The sequence below is a fragment of the Mauremys reevesii genome, linkage group 3 (genome assembly GCF_016161935.1).
Source record: "Mauremys reevesii isolate NIE-2019 linkage group 3, ASM1616193v1, whole genome shotgun sequence".
Classification (NCBI taxonomy): domain Eukaryota; kingdom Metazoa; phylum Chordata; order Testudines; family Geoemydidae; genus Mauremys; species Mauremys reevesii.
Window position 1 is genome coordinate 159,021,696 of NC_052625.1, and position 20,952 is coordinate 159,042,647.

At 40.8% G+C, this 20,952-nt stretch overlaps 1 protein-coding gene across 1 annotated transcript in view; it reads left to right on the forward strand.

The window, feature by feature from the left end:
• The window catches only part of LOC120401373 (protein eyes shut homolog), a 676,185-nt gene that overhangs the window by 419,467 nt on the left and 235,766 nt on the right, over positions 1-20,952 (forward strand). Inside the window, exons 16-17 of the mRNA XM_039531293.1 lie at positions 9,487-9,658; positions 10,202-10,280. Coding sequence (XP_039387227.1) covers positions 9,487-9,658; positions 10,202-10,280 — 251 coding nt within the window. The remainder of the gene's footprint in view (positions 1-9,486; positions 9,659-10,201; positions 10,281-20,952) is intronic.

Genomic DNA, 20,952 nt, shown 5'->3' on the forward strand with positions numbered 1-20,952 from the left:
TACTGAACACATTATTTGCACACTGACGCACACAATTTCCCCCAAACTGACACAGACGTGCAGAGGTTATGTGCAAGTGGGGCACGCAGGGTCACGTCCCTCCCCCAACCTCAGATTTCTGCCACCGTTGCCAGCAATGCTCGGTGACATGGTGCAGCCGGGCCCTTTCATATGAGGCAGCTGCCCGATCTGGTGAGCTGTGCCTTGTGGGGAGAGTCAGGAGCAACAGCTGGGAACTTCAGGGAGCAGCTGCTGTTTTCTGGGAAGGGAGACTAAAGGTTTGAAGGGGGGAGGTTGCCTCGGGGAGGGGTGTGACTGGGGGAAGATGAACTTTTAAATTGTACCCCCTCCCACTATCACCAGGTTGTCTCTGTATGTGTCTGTAAAATACCTTGGTTTAGGGGCAAGTCTAGCAGTAGTGAGTTGGAAAATAGTTAAAGTTCTAAGAGACTGATTTTCAAATTTCCAGAAGGTTCCTTGGGTATTTAGTACATCTGAAATTCAGACAACAAGCAAAAATAAATTTGTTTATGTATTTGTGAATTAAATAATCATTAATACAATTATAAATAAAATGAATTTTAATAGTTCCTAACGGGTGTTCTGTTGCTTAGCTAACAAAAAGTACCAGAGAATTCTCCATGACTAAACATTTCTTCTCCAGAATATTTGAGTATTAAAATAGCAGGATAATGCAGGCCAGGAGTGGCTTATGATAATGATTAGTGCTTATGTGCATATATCATTAGTAAGAGTAAATGAGTCAATTTGAATCAAAACCTTCAACCCTCAGAACACAGACTACACATAAAGACTCCATTAGCTCAGCTAAGATTAGGAAAAAAGCAACCCAAAGCAAAACCAACCAACCAACCAAACAAAATACAATACCTGTTATTTCAGCAAGACCCTCATGATACAGTAAAGGGCATGTGAATGCAATTCAGTACACTACAACTTCCCCTAATTAAGACAGTTCATTTAAACTTTAATGAGAGTTCTTGCGGGAACAGGCTTATTGGCTTGAAGAGGGAGCTAGTACTAGCGGTTATTATCAGTGCTGAAGAGATCAGGAATGCAAACACGGCAAATTACATTGCAGCTAATTATGTAAAGGGAGAACAACATTATACACTCACCAAAACTTGCTTAGAACTACATAATCTTGATTTACATGTACTGGGATAGATAAAAACCTTTCTTCTGAAGTTCTCTCCAATAGAAACCTGATCTTATAGAAACATTTTCACCATTTTGATATGAGAATGAGAATGATTTAAGAGAAAGGCTTTGGAGTTCATGCAAGCTAAGTACAGGCTTGAGGTATAGCACTGTGCAGTGCTCCTGCTTTGTCAGTGCAATTGAAGCAACTCTTAATAACAGCAGATCAAAAAAGCCTCATGTTGAAGCATTGTATATACTTTCTTTTTGATTTGTAAGGAAAAAAGTTTCTGTGATACTTAGGTACTCTCTAGCAAAACAGTGCCTCTGTTCAGTGATTCAGTTTAGATTCAGTGATTCTGATAAAACTAAACATTTTAATTAATACAATAAAACAAAACACAGCCATTTGAGTTTTTTATTATTGAATTCCACTGTGGACTATCTATATTCCTTCAAGCAATTCATTTCAACATCCACGTCCGGAGATTTTTCAAATACTGAACACATTATTTGCACACTGACGCACACAATTTCCCCCACTTTAACACATTAAATATCTATGTTATTGTTTGTTATTCTTGCATGATGACATCAGTTAAAACATCTCAGTTCCACAGAGTTGAAGACTCTGTAGTACAGAGAGAATATCAAGGAAATATAGTGTTTGGTTCTATTCTTCACTGAGTACTCAAATACCAAAAATAGGTTTTCTACATGCACCAACTGTGGAGTATTGTGCCTGAGTATGGTCATGTTCAAGCCATGCACACAACATAAGAGCATAAGAATGACCATACTGGGTCTGACTAAAGGTCCATCTAGCCCAGTATCCTTCTTCCAACAGTAGCCAATGCCAGGTGCTTCAGAGAGAATGAACAGAACAGGTAATAATCAAGTGATCCATCCCCGTCACCTATTCCCAGCTTCTTGGGTAATAGCCATTGGCTAATAGCTTACATGTATTTATCTAGTTTTTTTTTTAATCCTCTTATGGTCTTGGCCTTCGGAACATCATGTTGCAAAGAGTTCCACAGGTTGACAGTGAATGGTGTGAAGAAATACTTCCTTTTGTTTGTTTTAAACCCGCTGGCTATTAAAATTGATATTGAACTCAATCAGTCCTTTAGGATTATCAAGGGACTTTGAAACCAACTCCCACACTGTTTTTATACGGCCTTATGGAGATTGTACCATCATCAGTGAGGCAAGATGCCTTCAGTAAAAAAGGAGAGACAAGACATCCACTGCATGGGCACATTTCACCATGCAAGAGGCAGAGGTCCAGAAAGAGCTTTGCCTCTGAAAATCTCTCACCCCAAAACACCTCTGTGGAAGGCTACAAGGTACAAAGTTTCAGGGAATGCTGATGATTTGGGAGAACATGGTTTCTTCAGGACAATTACTTCCAGGCATTGACCTCAAACAAAAATACTGATATACTATAAATTGAGCTGGAGTGACAATATGACCAACTAGAAGCTGATGCCTAACCCCAAATGGTAGTGTGGAGAGCTTAGGCAAACACTCAACATATTGCCTGATGCTATGCCCCCAGTCAACATCCTGTACTCCAGAGGCACTATTAGACATCCTGCGGTAACAAGCCTTGTAGATGTGGGGAAGTAGTAGATGTGGTATATCCTGACTTTGGTAAGGCTTTTGATACTGTCTCGCATGACCTTCTCATCAACAAACTAGGGAAATAAAACCTAAATAGAGCTGTTACTAGGTTGTATAATTGGTTGGAAAACTGTTCCCAGAGAGTAGTTATCAGTGGTTCACAGTCAAGCTGGAAGGGCATATGGAATGGGGTAAAACAGGGATCAGTTCTGGGTCTGCTTTTGTTCTGTATCATTATCTATGATTTAGATAATGGCATAGAGAGTACACTTATAAAGTTTGTGGTCGATAGCAAGCTGGCAGGAGTTGCAAGTACTTTGGATGATAGGATTAAAATTCAAAATGATCTGGACAAACTGGAGAAATGGTCTGAGGTAAATAGGATGAAATTCAATAAGGACAAATGCAAAGTACTTCACTTAGGAAGGAACAATCAGTTGCGTGCATACAAAATGAGAAATGAGAGAAATGACTGCCTAGGAAGCAATACTGAAGATAGGGATATGGGGGTCACAGTGGATCACAACCTAAATATGAATCAACAGTGTAACTCTGTTGCAAAAAAAACAAACACCATTCTGGGATGTATTAGCAGGAGTGTGGTAAGCAAGACACAGTAATTGTTCCACTCTACTCTGCACTGATTAGGCCTCAAATGGAATATTGTGTCCAGTTCTGGCACTACATTGCAGGAAAGATGTGGACAAATTAGAGAACGTACAGAGAAGAGCAGCAGCAATAATTAAAGGTCTAAAAAACATGACCTATGAGGGAAGATTGAGATAAATTAGGTTTTAGTGTGGAGAAAATGATAACAGTTTTCAGGTACATAAAAGTTTGTTGCAAGGAGGAGGGAGAAAAATGGATCTCTTTAACTTCTGAGGATAGGATAAGAAGCAGTGGGCTTAAATTGCAGCAAGGGCAGTTTAGGTTGGACATTAGGAAAAACTTCCTAACACTCAGGGTGATTAAGCAGTGGAATAAATTGCCTATGGAGGTTGTGGAATCCCTGACATTATGGATTTTTAAGAGCAGCTTAGACAAACACTGGTCAGGGATGGTCTAGTCCTGCCATGAGTACAGGAGACTGGACTAAAAGTCCTCTCGACGTTCCTTCCAGTCCTATGATTCCATAATTTTCTGACATATGTGACAACACTATGTCTTGCATGCGGTTTTGGAGAAACAAGCTATGACAATGATGATGACACCAATGTTCCAGGATTTCCATGGTTTTGGGTTTCAAAATGCAGTTAAAGCTGTTTTTGACCTATGAAGCCCTAAATGGCATGGGGCATACCTATTTGGGAGACTGCCTCTTTTGCTGTGTGATATTGACACAGCTGCAATCAGTGTTGCACTTGAATGGGCACTTTCTTGTATAAAAGGGGGAGTGGGGAGTTGCTGGATCTGTCCTTGGATTTTTCCCCCTCCCCCTTGATTTGAAATATCTTAAATCTGGGGAGCTTCAGGTCACACTGCAGGTTTAGGGGAGGAAGGACAGGGTTGCATCAAGTGTTGGGATTTGTGCGCTGAAGCCTCAGGCTTGAGGGCTGAGATTCTGTAGTCTTTATTTCTTTCTTGGCTTTGGAGAAATTATTTTTATTCTTCTTTGCATCAGTGTTTGAATTTGCAATATGTGGAAAAGACACCTACAGCCCTAGATATGGGAGCTTTTATGTATGAGTTTTATATGTACAAACACATTTACATAAGCCCATATCAGTCCTGCTTAGCATTTACAGGATGTTGTTTACTACATATCAAGCTCCTTCAGGCATGAACCATGTCTTATGTCTGAATCAGAAAGCTGAGAGAATAATATCCTCAAATGTATCCATTATTTGTAATTATTCAGTATTTCTAATCATGTGGATATTTTAAACTCCTGGTTGGTCATGTGTAGTTATTTGTGAATGTTCAATTCATCAGCCTTCAAGCTATGTTATTTAGTTGTTATGATTAGTATTAGTTCTGGTGAAGATATCAATCATGTATTAGTTATATTGAGCAGCATCCAAAATGTGCTAGGTGCTTTGCAAATACAGAGGAAGAGAATCTCTGTCCTAAAGGTGGTGCAATGTACAAAGACAGACAAAGCCTGGGAGAAAGAGCTGAGACATACAGGCAAAGTGAACAGAGTGAATACAGGATCACATAATCTGAATAGATAAATCACAGGGTATTGTTTTCATTCTCTGATTGCATTGGGTCACAAATATGCTTGACACAAAAACTTTGGCCTCTCTGCTGACAGTTCCAGCATTTCACACAGCCCCAAATATATTGTGTGTGTTGCAATGGGAAACAGGATTTTAATATAGAAACTTCTCATCCACAAGCATCTGTGCACACATGCCAGTCACTAGTATTTTAAATCTAATGATCTGATTGAGATACTTGGGTGGAGGTGTCATCATAAAAGAGAGCAATGTTCTTGAGGCTAAAGTGCAAAACTGAGAATCAAGAGGTCTTGTTTCTGGTGTGGTCTTACTCTATGTTCCTTTGTAAGTTACTAATTCTTTCTGTACCTCATGTTCCCCATTCTGTAAAATGGGGATAATACTGTTTACCTCCCAGATATATTCTGGTGCTGAATTAATCAATATTTCATAAAGTATGTTGAAATAGTTGGTTAGAAGATGTGTAGGATTTATTTGCAAGAAAACTACAAAAATAAAAGTACATCAGCTCTTCTCAAATAATGCATGTCTTCATAAAGAATTTGAAAGGATGTTCTTCTTGCATCACTTGCTGAAAGCTACTGCATTTAAATTTTAGCTTGAGAAAATAAATAATGCAATAAATTTAAATTAAGTTAATTTTAAGACCAGCTTTCTCTTTAAAAAGTGTGTCTTATCTAAGTACTCTAAAATCTATACAGTTACAGTAACTCCTCACTTAACGTTATAGTTATGTTCCTGAAAAACGCAATTTTAAGCAAAATGATGTTAAGCTAATCCAATTTCCCCATAAGAATTAATGTAAATGAGGGGGTTAGGTTCCAGGGAAATTTTTTCACCAGACAAAAGACCATATTGCATGCACATGCACACACACACACACACACACACACACACACACACACACTGTATAAGTTTTAAACAAACAATTTAATAGTGGTACACAGTGATGATGATTGTGAAGCTTGGTTGAGGTGGAGGATTCAGAGGGTGGGATATTTCCCAGGGAATGCCTTACTGCTAAATGATGAACGAGCAATTGGCTGAGCCAGGGTCAGCTCCAGGCACCAGCAAACCAAGCATGTGCTTGGGAGGCACAATTTCAGGGACAGCCTTTTTTCTACGGCAGTTGCACTCTTGGAGCCTTTTTTTTTTTGCTTGGGGCAGCAAAAATCATAGAGCCATACCTGGGCTGAGCCCTCAAGGGTTAACTCTCACACTCTACAAGGCAGCAAGAAAGGAGGGAAGGCAGACAGGGACAGAGACAGGTACCCTGTGTGTGTGTGTGTGAGAGAGAGAGAGAGAGAGAGAGAGAGAGATGCGCATTTCCCCTTTAAGTATGAAGAGTGGGGTCAGAAGTACACTGCCTTGTTAATTAGATCAGCAAGCTGAGACTGAACCAGAGGTGCAGCTGCTGCTGCCTGGAAGCTCCCTCTGTCGTGTGTCCCTCTTGCTCTATTGATGATGGGGTAAGCGGGGTGAAGATGCAGGAGTGAGAGGAACACCCTGACATTAGCTGCAAGCAGGAGTCTCAGGGAGAAACTCCAAGGCAGAGGGCAGGAGCAGCACATGGCAGTGGGAGGAGGTACAGCTGCAATTGCAAGTCTGCTGTGCAGCTGCTGCTCAGGAAACTTAGGGGAGTGGGGAGCTGATAGGAAGGGCTGATAGGGGGGCTGCCGGTCCACCCTGGTTCCAACCACCCACCAGCACTGGACTGCTCTTCCTGCAAGTAGTGGACAAAGCAGGATGCTGGTGTGACCTCGCCTGGCAGCCCCCAAAGAAGGAATTGGGTGGACTAAATGGACAGTGCCCCTCTCTATCTGAAGCCTAGCAGGGAAGGTCTGTGGATCCCATCAGAAGTTAAAATGATAAGTATGGGAGGGAAGGCTCTACTAGAGGACCTGGGCAGCTTTAGATACAGTACCAGGCACGTAGGAGGATTTCCACGACAGAGCCATGGAAGCAGAAATCGGCTTTTCCTTTCCAGATTTATCTAATATTCAGAAAGGGAATCTAGGTAACCTGCCTTCCAGATTTGAACACTCTCAAAATTCAGGAGTGCTCAAGCTCAGTTTAGGCTGCTGTTACTTCATTTCTCCCAAATCAAATATGCTGATCTACTGTAACTTGTTGTAGAAAAAGTAGAATAAAATTGAGCAAGAAATGTTGGCATCTCCCCAGTGCTAACTAGGACTGGAATTGCTATTTTCAACAGCCATTACCAATTTTTTTAGTTTTGTTTGTTTAAAAGGAAGACAGTAATATTGCATTGACAAATTCCCCTTAGAAACGAAGAGTGAAACAAAAGAATAACAAAGGCACCTCAGCTTTTCCTCATTTATGTAGGACAGTCTTATAATATGGATTCAGATATCCTCCAGTCTCACAAGCTGAAAATTGTTCCACTTTACTGCAGTTCTGTAACCATGTGGGAACCAGTCCTGTCTGTGCTCTGTGCACATCCAAAATTCCTACTGAATTCAGAAGTGCCTTTCTCTTGTGACCATACTACCTGATATTTTCAGCCCTTGTAAGTGAAGCAGGTTTACATTTAGTAATTGAGTGGGAAGCCACTCAGAAAAAGTTAGGTGCTGTAGGAGGTGTTGCTTATTCACTAGGTAATGTGAGACCTTCCTGTTACCATAGTAAACCACTGCCGCATAGAATGCACTTTGTTCCTAGAGTCTAGAATGGGGTCCTTTGAGTCTATTCACAGCCCATTAAAGATAATGAAAAGACTCCCACTCACTTCAACAGGCTTTGGACAGAACTGGTTATACACAGGGTAACTCCACTGTCTTTACATGGTCCTGGTCCCACAGTAGAGGGGGACCATGTGAGCTTGTTGCAGAGCTGCTGCTCAGGGATGGGAACCTCCTGGCACCCCAGCCTCCAAAATCATTCACTTTCTGCATGACTATGTGCTAGTTGAGGGGTGCATGGGAATTGGTGGCCTCAGCTGCATGTGATGGGCATCTCAGATACTTAAAGCCATGGCCTAGAGGAAGGAAGTGCTTAACTGCAGAGTCTGCAGCTGCCTTGGGCCAGCCCTGAGGATTTAGACTCCCCAGAGCCACCGTTGCATCTCCCCAGTTCAAGCATGCTCAGCCTTGGAATTGCCACCCCTTCCTTGACTAGTAGCTGCAGCTGTCTAAGGCTGGCCTCTGCCAATTGGCCCCATGGCTATAGCCAGAGAAGCTGCAGGTGCCTCTGTGACTGCTGGGGGCCATTAAGCTAGAGCAGATAAAGAAACTGGAATGAACCTCAAGGAACAGAGGCCAGCAGTAGGAAAGGAATGTCAAGGGAAGCAAGGAAAGAGGAAGCAGGTCAGGTTTGCAGCAGGAGAATAGCCCCATCTGGTTGGGGAACCTGTCCAAAGTAGAAAGGAAACAAGCATGGGGAGAGGTGGTAGTGATCAGGTAGTAGACATGTAGATGGGAGCAGAGGGAGAAAGGCTGGTGTCTTCAGATTGCCAAGGGGTAAGTCCTCACTTTGAGGAAATGGTGTTTGTAAGTGGCTTGCCCAGCAGGATGGGTGCTGAGGGAGGAATTTGTCAGAATTGATCAAGTATCTGCTGGCTTTGGAACTTTGAGCTGAGAGTAGGACCACATATTGTGACTGGTGAAATAGGGAGGTATTGGAGACATGGCTATAGAAGGTCTGAATGAGGAAGGAGATAAATCTGTGGGGAGTTTCCCTGATCACTATGAAAGTTTTACTCACTGCGGGCACTGGTAAACTCACCTGGGGGTACAGCTCAATGAGGAAAAACTGGGGGCTGAGGGAGCTGTGTATGGCAATGCATGTAGTCATGTAGAGGTGTGTGATCAAAATAAAAAATGTCTCTGAGATTCAGTACCGAGTATACTATGGCATGAATGGCACTGCCACACCAGGACCGCACTTGGAGCCCACAATGACTACATAGGGGCCCACAAATATGTTTGGCACCAGGGCCCACAAAACATTAATCTGGCCCTGTTAATAATTCACATTGGGATCTCATATCACAATCACAGTTCTGTTACTCTCCTCAACTAATCCCTAGATTGTCTCATATCACAAGCACACTGTGTTAACCTGCCTCACCTACTGCTTTTACCATTCAGCCCAGTAACACCAAAAATACATACTGGTACATTTAATTCTTCTTTCCAATATACCATAAAATTGTCCTCATGATCGTCCCAATGCCTCTATACATATTCAGTCTGTCTGCAATTTACGCTTCCAGACAAGTTACTTTATGCCATAACAAAACTACAGATGCTAACTGTGGAATATACTGTAATCTACATATTCTTCTTGCACATCAATAAAGAATATCATATTGGAATAATCTATACATGTGACGACAATAAGGTAATACATGAACAACATGGGGAAATGTGCAATATAACATTTGGAATTTCTAATATAAACAAGTAAACCTTAATTATTTTGATTGGGTTTGGAGTGTTGTTGTTTGTTGTTGTTTACAGTTAAAAGTTGCAGTCATCACTGTTCTGCTTTTACGCAGGCAACAGATGTGAAGTAAATATAGATGAATGTATATCAGCACCCTGTCTCAATGATGGAAGTTGCATTGATGATATAAACTTCTATAAATGTCACTGTAAGAGAGGCTTTATCGGAATAAACTGTGAGACAGATGTTGATGAATGTTTGCCAGAGCCTTGTCTTCATGGAAGGTGCCTATTTTTATTTTACTATTATTATCTCCAAGAAAATGTACTTAACTTGCAATATTTAAGATTTACTGACAAGAGAACGTTGATAAAGATAGTTTTAATTATGTTCTTCCCATAAAGTAAGAGTACAAGCACAGTTAAGGATGACAGATGTTGCCTGTTTAAGATAATGTAATATACTGGTATATTATCTCAGTTCTTCATTCATTTGTGTTCATTAGCATAAGCGATTTTCAATAAATGTGGATTAATTAGACTTTAAAACACTTAAAAGCAACTCTTCAGTTATAACATACCAACAGGTCAAAATGAAAAGTCTTTCTTTTATTAGCAGCATGTCTGCCCTTTAAAAATCCCTTCAGCCTACATAATATACCTTATCCAAAGTCCATTAAGATTAACAGAAAAAATCCTATTGATTCAGTAGGAATTGGATCAGATCCCCACGTGATTAGTAAATATGTAGCTACAATAGAATGTTATGGCTGGTGCTGGAGTTAGAACTATGAATGATGATCTTTACAATTGTGTTTTGTGTTTCAGATGTGTAGACTTTGTAGCTGGGTATCAATGCTCCTGTGAAACAGGATGGACTGGCTTGAAATGTGAGATCAATGTTAATGTAAGTCTTTAATTTTAATATGCGGGGAGAGGGTAACATATTATTTGAAACTCCATTTGACTTCAGCAACTTTTAAACATTTCTGTTTATTGAAAACAACAGAGAAATTGAATTGTTTTAATCCATTTTTGAAAAGTTTATTACTTGTTACTAATATGAAACTGTATTAGAAATAGTATTGAGAAAATACATTAAGGTTTTTGCAGTGGAGTGTTTATGATAAATATGAAAGGCCAAAGAAGAATGAAATCTAAATTTCCTGAAAATCAGTTATGCATCCGTTTGGCTTAGCTATTGCTGATTAAATCTCTAAAATGGCTGATACAGTTTACTGAACATAACTACGTTTTGAATTGTAAACAGTGGAATGCAATAGGTTTGTGTTGCGTGTGACTCCTATGGACAAGAAGTATATCCTAAATTCCTTATGCTAAAGATAGTCAAAATCCAGAAATTTAAAATGGCAGTTCCCAAGAAGTTTTATAAATCTATGGTACAAAACTTGGGTTGTAAATTGATATCTTATTGCTCCTTCACTGACAAACTTGCATGGCTTCTTTGTATACTAGAATCAAGGTGGGTGAGGTAATATCTTTCACTGGACGAACTTCTGTTGGTGAGAGGCAAGCTTTCAAGTTTAAATAGAGTTTTTCAGGTCTGCTAAATTTACTCAGTGTGTCACAGCTAAATACAAAGTAGAACAGATTGTTTAGCATAGGGTGACCAGATGTCCTGATTTTATAGGGACAGTCCCGATTTTGGGATCTTTTTCTTACATAAGCTCCTATTACCCTCCACCCCCATTCCGATTTTTCACATTTGCTGTCTGGTCACCCTAGTTTAGCATAACTAATTAACACATATTTCAAGGGACCATTCAAGGTGAAGTGGCCAGTTAATACCCTTCCAGTCATAGATGGAAAAGGAAGGGTGGGGGGAAAGGAAACAGGGGATGTGAAATGGCGGCTACTGGATTATACATTGTTGTAATAAACCATAAATCCAGTGTCTCTATTCAGTCCATGTTTTGTAGTGTCTAGCAAGTTTCTGAATTTAAGTTTTGAGGCTCATCTTTGAAAGTTTTGTACAGATTTCATTTAAGAATGAGGACTGAGAGGTCAGATATAGAGTGATTGTTCTTTGAAAAGTGTTCAACCACAGGTGATATGGTGCTTTTGTATTTTATCATTTTTATGTGTGAGTTCATTCAAAAGCATAGTGATTGTCTGGTTTCACCCACATAGTTTTGACTGGAGCATTCAGTGCACTGGATGAGGTACACCACATGTGTATTTGTAGGAAGCCCGGGTCTCAAAAGATGTTGTGTGGAGTGTACTGATCATTGTAGCAGTGAAGGTACATCTTCGGGTTTTGCATCTATTGTTCTGGCAGGGTCTGGTGCCACTTCAAGTTGGTTTGTCCTGGTCTGTGGGGAACTTGTTTCCGATGATGAGCTTGGAGAGGCTGAGGTGTTGTTTGAAGGCCAAAAATGGCGGTTCAGGAAAGATTTAGTTCAGGATGTGGTCCCCATTAATTATGGGTTGTAGTTCTTTAATGATCCACAGTATGGGTTCCAGTGTGGGGTGGAAGGTGACAATTAGGGTGTGTGGTCAGAGGAGTGTTTATTGCATATTGAAAAAGGTTCTCTTGGGGTATATGGGTAGCCCATTCCATGATGCTATCAACCTCTCTGGGGGAGTGTCTTAGTTTGATGAAGTAGGTTTTAAGTGTGTTAAGGTTTATACCCCAGAGTTTCTCCTCAGAGTAGTCTGTGTTATCTGAGCGCTGGACTGTAGATAACCGATTTCTTGGTGTGTTTGGGATCGTTACTAGATATGTAAAGGTAGATGTGGTGATCTGCAGGTTTCTTGTATATAGTTGTCTGCATGATTCCATTGTTGAAGCTCATTGCGGTATCCAGGAAGAGGATGCTAGTGTGGGAATCTTCTATAGAGGGTTTAATAGATTGATGGTGGTTGTTGAAATTGTGTTGGAAATCTATGAGGGAGTTTAGGTCATCTGCTCAGAGGATGAAAATATCATTTATGCATCTCAGGTGTATCACTGGTTTTGTGATGATTGGGATCAACACAGCAACAATTATCAGAGGGGTAGCCGTGTTAGTCTGGTTCTGTAGAAGCAGCAAAGAATCCTGTGGCACCTTATAGACTAACAGGGAAGAACTGCATCTGAAGAAGTGGGTATTCACCCACAAAAGCTCATGCTGCAAAAAGTCTGTTAGTCTATAAGGTGCCACAGGATTATTTGCTGCTTCTACAGCAACAATTATCTATCTATCTATCTATCTATCTATCTATCTATCTATCTATCTATCTATCTATCATTATTATATTGTGTATCTTTCAAAGTTAGAGAGAAGATGTACATCTAAAATATAGACTCTCATGCTTTCATCCAGGAAGAGAGCAACCAACCATAAAATGCTTATTTCTATATAGGCACAGTAATTCTTCTTTGACTCATCATAATCATCAGTGATCCCTCAAGGTTGAGGATGATCTTTCACAGGTTTTATTTTTCATGGATCCTTTGGTGACTGCGGGGACCAATCCTTGAGCCACAGGCTCATTAGCAGACATTGCAGGTGGTGTTGAAAGACAGGATTGGGCCACGATTGCTGTGTGACAGTTGTCTCCTTTCTTTTCTGGCAGCTTTCTGTGACCAGGACAAGGTGATTTTCTTCAAAAGCAGACATTCCCTCTCTGACAAGTCTTTGTCAGTTATCCCTATCCTGAGCTGCTGTCTCCCAGAATGTGGTGTCAATGCAATACCTATTGATGTTAATCTTGAGGGTGTCTTTAAGTGTTTCTCTTGGCCTCCCCGTTTCCTTTCTCCTTTGGTGAGTTGGGCATACAGCAGTTGTTTTCGTAAGCATATATCAGCCATGTGCACACGGTATCCACTCCATCTCAGTTGATTCTGGATAATCAGGGCTTCAGCCCTGAAGATGTTGGCCTTTGTGAGGACACTGACATTAGTGCAATGATCCTCCCACTTTATGTTGAGGATCTTCCAAAGATGGTACTTGCATTCCAGATTTTTCAGGTGTTTTCTATAGGTCACCCAAGTCTCACAGGAGTGTTAAGGAGAGTTGGGATTACCACCACTTTATAAACTAAAAGTCTAGTATGTGATCTGATGTTCTGGTTGTTGAACACCTGGAGAGACAGTCTGCCAAAGGCAAGGCTCGTGCAGCAGATTCTGTGCTGAATTTCGACATCTATGTCTGTCCTCTGTGAGAGATGTCTGCCAAGATAGGCAAAGTATTTTACATTTTCCAGTTCTTCCTTGTCAACGTAGATCTTCCTTGCTGGGTCTGATGATTGAACGGGGACTGGCTGGGGGAGAACTTTTGTTTTGACGATGTTCAGAGTTAGTCCTAGGCTTTTGTAAGCATCAGAGAAGCAATTAAGGACTGTTTGTAGAATCCTCCTTTCAGTGTGCAATTACAGCACATCATCTGTGTACTGGAGTTCAGCTATTGCTGCCAATATTTCTTTATTTCTGGCATGGAGACGAGAAAGGTTGAAAACGTTGCCATCAGTCCAATATTGGATGCCAATGCCCTGCGGTAGATGGTCTTAGGTTAATGTTTTCATAACTGCTAAGAAAATGGAGAAAAGGATGGGTGTCAGAACACAGCTTTCTTTTACGCCAGTTCGGATGACAAAGGGCTCAGAGGTAGAGCCACTGCAAAGGATAGAGGCAGTCATCTGGTTGTGGAGGAGTCTTACACTAGTAATAAATTTGCTTGGGCAGCCAAACTTTGACATGTTTTTCCATAGGACCTCACGGTTGACAGAGTCGAAGGCTTTGGTCAGACGGATAAAGGCCATGTACAGCTCCTGGTGTTGTTCTTGACATTTTTCCTGAATCTGCCTGGCCGCAAAAATCATGTTGGTGGTGCCTTGTGATGATCTGAAGACACACTGGGATTCTGGAAGTACTTCCTCTGCAAGAGGGAGCAGGTGATTCAGTCAGATTCTAGTAAGACAGTATTAGTAACAGGATGAAATTCAATAGTGAGAAGTGTAAGGTTATGCATTTAGGGATGACTAACAAGAATTTTAGTTATAAGCTGGGGACGCACCAGTTGGAAGTAACGGAGGAGGAGAAGGACCTAGGAGTCCTGGTTGATCGTAGGATGACTATGAGTAGGCAATGTGATGTGGCCGTTAAAAAAGCTAATGCGGTCTTGGGATGCATTAGGCGAGGTATTTCTAGTAGGGATAAGGAGGTGCTAGTCCCGTTATATAAGGCGCTGGTGAGACCTCATTTGGAGTATTGTGTGCAGTTTTGGTCTCCCATGTTTAAGAAGGATAAATTCAAACTGGAACGGGTACAAAGAAGGGCCACTAGAATGATCCGAGGAATGGAAGGCCTGTCGTATGAAAGGAGACTTGAGGAGCTCGGTTTGTTTTCCTTAACCAAAAGAAGGATAAGAGGAGATATGATTGCACTCTTTAAATATATCAGAGGGATAAATACCAGGGAAGGAGAGGAATTATTTCAGCTCAGTGCTAATGTGGACACGAGGACAAACGGATATAAATTGTCAGTCAGGAAATTCAGGCTTGAAATTAGACGAAGGTTTCTAACCATCAGGGGAGTGCAATACTGGAACAGCCTACCAAGGGAAACAGTGGGGGTGAAGGACCTCCATGACTTTAAGATTAAGCTAGATAAGTTTATGGAGGAGATGGTATGATAGGATAACGGGCTTAGTCAATAGGTCAATTAAGTGCCACACTGGTAAATAGTACAATGGGTCAATGATATGATATAACCTTTTTCCAGAGGGTATGGCTGGAGAGTCTTGCCCGCATGCTCGGGGTTCAGCTGACCGCCATATTTGGGGTCGGGAAGGAATTTTCCTCCAGGGTAGATTGGCAGTGGCCCTGGAGGTTTTTCGCCTTCCTCCGAAGCATGGGGCAGGGGTCGCTTGCTAAAGGAGTGGGTGGATCGGCTTATGTGGCCTGCATCTAGCAGGAGGTCAGACTAGATGATCATAATGGTCCCTTCTGATCTTGGATTCTATGATTCTATGATTCTATGACACTTCCCAGCAACAGAGAGTAGGGCAATGCCTTGATAGTTGCCACAGTCGGCCCTGTCTCCCTTTTTGAAAATGGTGATTATGTTAGCATTACGTAAGTCAGCAGGGATTTCTTTGGTGTGCCAGATTTTGAGGAACAACAAATGAAGCTTGTTAGTCAACTTTTCTCCCCCAACTTTCAGTACTCCAGCTGGTATGCCATCGGGACCTAGTGCTTTATTGTTTTTCATTTGTTTAATCGTTTGCAAACCTCCTCAGGATGGTGTGTTGGCAAGAGTTTACCAGATTGGGTGATGAGGGATGGAGTCAATGGTGTCATCAGTCACAGTCGAGTCTCAATTTAGAAGCTTTTGGTAGTGTTCCTTCAAATGCTTTTTGATGGCTTCATTATCTTTAAGAAGGGTACTACCATCTTCGGATCTCAGAAATGTGAGGCTACATGAGCAGTAGGTCCTGATGGTTCATACAGGGTCTTTGTCTCACAAAAAAGGCTCTGCATATCATGTCTGTCAGTGAATGTTTGGATTTCTTTTGCTTTGTCCTCCCACAATTAGTTTTTGATTTCTCAGATCCTCCTTTGAACTTCAGCCTTGAGCTGATGGAAAGAGGTCTGCTTTTGACTGGATAGTGATTGGTTTTGCTAGTCACAGAAAGCTTTTTTCTTCTGGTCCAAAAGGGCTGTAATCTCAATGTTGTTGTTGTCAAATCAGTCCTGATGGCGGCAGGTAGCAAAGCCGATGGATTCCTCACAAGCCTCATGGATGGTCTGTTTTAGGGCTTCCCAGTCTTCTTCAACACTGTGTTATCATTTTCAGGTGTGCATATGGTCAGTTTTTCACTGAGGAGTGGTTGAAAGTTCTCTTGGTCCACTGAGGATGAAGTCTTTGGATGTTATATTTCCATCTGTGTGCTTTAGATTGCTTTCCGTGTTTCAGTGCAATCCTGATGGACATGATTGATCTCCCCAGGTGGTGATCAGTCCAGCAATCACTGGCTCCTCTCATGACACAGGAGATTTGGACATCTCTTAGATCCTGTGTTCGTACAATGACATAGTCTAGTAGGTGCCACTGTTTTGAGCGAGGGTGTTGCCAATAATTTGTATTGTACTTGTTGCTTTCTCCAAAGATTGTGTTTGTGATCACGAGGTTGTGCTCTGCACATTTGCTGAGTAGAAGGATGCCATTGGAATTGGTCTTGCCCACTCCTTCCTTCCCAGGGGTCCTACTCCATACTTTAGAATCTCGTCCAACTGTTGCGTTAAAGTCCCCTGAGAAGATTATCTTATCTGTTTTTGGAATGGATGACAACATTTTATCGAGGTCAGCGTACAAGGATTCTTTCTGTTCTTCTTCAGCATCAAGTGTTGGTGCATATGCACTGATGATACTGGCAGATGACTTATTGACCAATTAGATGTGGAGGGTCATAAGGCGCTCATTGATGCAGATGGGGAGCTCAGTCATGTGGTTGATTAGAAGGTTCTGGATTGCAAAGCTAACACCGTGTATTCAGCTGTCACTTGCTGGTTTTACTTTCCAGAAGAAAGTGTAACTGCCACCCTCTTCACTCAAGTGGCCTTCATCTGCACTTCTTGTTTCACTGAGAACAGCAATGTCAATATTGTACCTCGAGAGTTCTCGGGCAACAATTGCTGTTCTGCTTTTCGGTCTTTCACTTTTTGATTTGTCTAATAGGGTATAGACATTCCAAGTTATTATCCTGCATCGTATCGGGTCAGATCCTAGCTCCCTGCTCTTTTGGTCCAATGGCATAAGGGGATGAAGAAGTAATCTAAGAAGGCAGTTGACGTTTCCCCTAAAATGTAGGAGCATAAAATACTGTAGTTGTCTCTACATCACCTGCATCTTCCCATGGGTTTGGGGCATTCCTGGATAATTCTGGGGCATGGCTGATAGTAGAAGGGAGTGTTGTGGTATCACTCTGTGCCTCAGTGATCTCTGACTGATGAAGCAGTCTCTAGGAGATGAATATAGGTGGCATAATTTAGAACATCTCTTAGGCAGTCGTCCCTGAGATTAGGGGAGCAGAAAAATGGCTTTTCTCCACCTCATTCCAGGCCTTCTATTAAGCATAGTTTTGTTGGCTCCTAGGATTTGGTCCATTGATTACAACTAGTATCATGAGAAAGTATGGGAAATCTGCCTCATTAGGCTATTTGACTCCTAATATTGTGCTCCGCTTAGTGATGTCTGAGTCTCAAAACAGTTGAAGGTTTAGTTCAAATCTGATAAGCATCCTAATTTTTGGAATTTAAAGGTTTTTTTTACTTGTGTATGAACATAGGAAATAGTCATGAATTTTGATGTACAGCCAAAAGACTTAGATGGGTGAATAACAATTTATTACATTACAAAAAAGATGTATGTTGCACAACTTGATATTGAAAATGCATGACAGTTGGTCTCACGGAAGCTGTAAATCTAGGTGGAAAATTACCAGCCAACTTTCCTTAATAGCAAAAAGCTTTAGTGAGTAACCAATTATTTTGCAACTCAATTTAACTCGACTCAAAGTGCAGCTTTTGACATTATATTGCAAATCTCTATGATTATCATCTGTTTCCAATGCAAATACATAATAAACCTGAGGAATATTTTACCTCATCTGGCGTCAGTGATTTACACTTCCTTCTATTTTGAAGAATGAGAGATTAAATGACCTGTAGACAATCATATGAAGATCATATTCAAAGATAACCAAATTCCATATTGGTGTGGATGAAAATGCAGAGATTAGGAAGAGATCAGAATGGAATTTGGTTATCTTTTTAATATATATATTTAATAGAAAAGTCTGTCAAATTTATGGCTTCATTTGTGCTATTAATGCTGTTTGCAAGCACTGTGTTTACTAGATTAGATTAGATTATTTTTAAAGAATTAGGCCCTAAATTTGCAAATTGTTCCACACAGGAAGACCACTGTGCCTCCACAAAATCTTACTGAAATCAGTGGGGCTCCCTCCAGGCAGATGTAGAAGCCTGCTCACATTGATTGACTTGCAAGACAAGGTCTATATGTCTGTCTTCCTCTAAATTAGTTGCAGTATTTTTATTTTTTTTTCCCTTTAAACAAACCAAAAAAAGTATGGAGGAGTAACCAGCTTCTCTACTCTGGAAAGTCAGTGACAGTGATTCATCCAGAAAATGGTTTAAATAAAGAAAATGTAAACACATATATCTCAATAGACCTTTTTCTTAGACTAGGAACAGTGAGGAAAATATTCTAAAGAACAAAAAGGCTTTAAGAATGAAGATAAAACATTTAGTAGACAATAGATTCAATTAAGCTGATCAATGATAATAATTTTATTTATTCCTGGCAAATCCCAGGAGATACTCTAGACCTGATAGTCTGGAATTGTAAAATCCTAATGCTTGAAGTGAATTTTGTAAAGAACTACTTGGCTTATCTAATGCTTGTATAAAAAGATTTAGGAACACACTATAAATGCACAAGTGTAAGACTGTAACTCTACAGATCCAATATGAAATCTAAATATTGTGTTCCTTCTACTATATTAAATATACAAGAATTTCAATATTACACTTGCTTTTATTTAAATTAGAGTAAAAGACTAACCACACTGTTGAAAAAAATCCTATTTTTAAATTTGCTAAATTGAAACGGTTTTAATAAAAATAGAAAATTCCCCAGGACATTTTATGCTAAAACATTTCTTGCTATTTGGATGAGTGGAGAATTTTGTGATAAATGTATGTTACATTTTCAAATTTCAAGCTACATCTTTTGGCTGTGATTGTCATAGCAAGTCATATGGTATTGGTTCTGTCTCCTTGTTTGTTCATGGCATATACACAGAGAAATTAGATTTAAAAAAATATAAAATACATAAAAAATTCTGGAAGGTTGCAGTGTAACAATACTTTATTTCTTAAAATCCAGACCCTTAACACAAGAACTAAAAACACAGAAAGCAGGCTTCTGTTTAAAATAGAGAGGCACAACTCACCCTACCTATACATTTATAAACTGGCTGTTTGTAAAAGTGACTGTTGCCTGGCCAAGATCTCTCACACAGCCCCGTAAAGGGCTAGGAAACCCACCTGAGTATTTAAAATGTCAGTTTTCACTTTCAGTACAGGTTTCAGTACGCCACATGTCCCCTCTTAGCTGAGCCTACGTCATGTAGTCAGGAGAATGAGCAAATGGCATTTTGAGTAGTCTTCTCAGAGGAAGTGACCTATATTTTATGTGCTTTCTGAGCCACTCAGAAAATAACCTAGCCATGGCAACAGGAGATCTCTGCTGTAGTGTGAGTAGTAGGGCCACTTATTGCATTGCTTTCTTCATGTGAAATATATGTATTTACATCCACCTATTTGTTGTTTTAAATTACATGGTAAGGTCTCTGGGACAGGGAGTGCATCTCACTGTTTGACCACACTCAGAACAATGAGGTCTCAGTCCTGATTGGGCCTTTGGGTCTACCATAATACAAATAAATGTGCAGCTCCATGTGTGATGTTCCTCACAGAGGAGAGAGTCACTGATTTCCTTCACACACACCCTGGTCTAAGCATTTGAATGTGGGGAAGCTGGATGTTAGATGGTGTTTGAGAGTTCTGCAGGGTGGGCATGAGGTTATTTAACAGATGCTGGTGTTTCTGGGGTTGATGGGTGGGCACTAGGGGGTTTAGGTGGTGGATAGGCACTGTAAGGGGCCCATCTGAGTGCTAGGATGTCTGGGGTGAGTGGGTGGAGACTTGCCATTTGGGGGATTGTTCATTGAGGTTTGCTTGGTGAGAGTAGCTATAGACTGTCACCTACTGGAACTGATGGCTGTCTTTGTTTGCTGCTGCTGTTGCCATCTTGTGTTCCCATCTGCTCCTTTCCTGTTCAGACTCAGTAGGAGAACAGCAAGAGTGGAGACAGGGAAGCCTGCAGAGCAGGTGACACAACAACTGTAGGGTCCACATGGAGTCATAGCAAGTTATCCCTGCAGTCCAGATATATCCACAGGTATTTAGCTGGGCTATTACAGGGTTGCTAGATGCCCTTGTGTCACACAAGAAACATGATAACTGGCAGCCATGTAATAATCCAAGATTTTAGAGGGGAAGTAGTTCTCATTTGGCAGCCATTAAAAACACTAGGAAAAGCTGTTCATCTACAAAGGAGGAGTTAGCAGGCCACTAGTCTCTCACAGGCAGCTCCTCACCTAATTTGGGACCTTCCTTCTCCACTGTGTAAGCAGTAAATGAGGTAGTCTATGGGAGGGATGGTGAATCCATGTAACAGATTTGAGACTTGTTCCTTAAAAGGGCATTTGAATGGTTAAAATCTCATAGAAAATGATGACATCTGGTGATATCTGAGGGAACGGTCGACAGTCAAAGTTCTAATCTGGTGTTGGTTTTGCTCAGAAGTTCATAATGAATGATTTTATCAAAGATAAGGTGTCTAATTTAATGGGATGTTAATTGAGTAGATCAGTCAGCTAATCACTCCATTCAAGTGTCTGTACTATACAATATAAATATGTAAGTGACTTTTTTCATGTTGCTCTCTCCCAGGGCCGCCCAGAGGATTCAGGGGGCCTGGGGCAAAA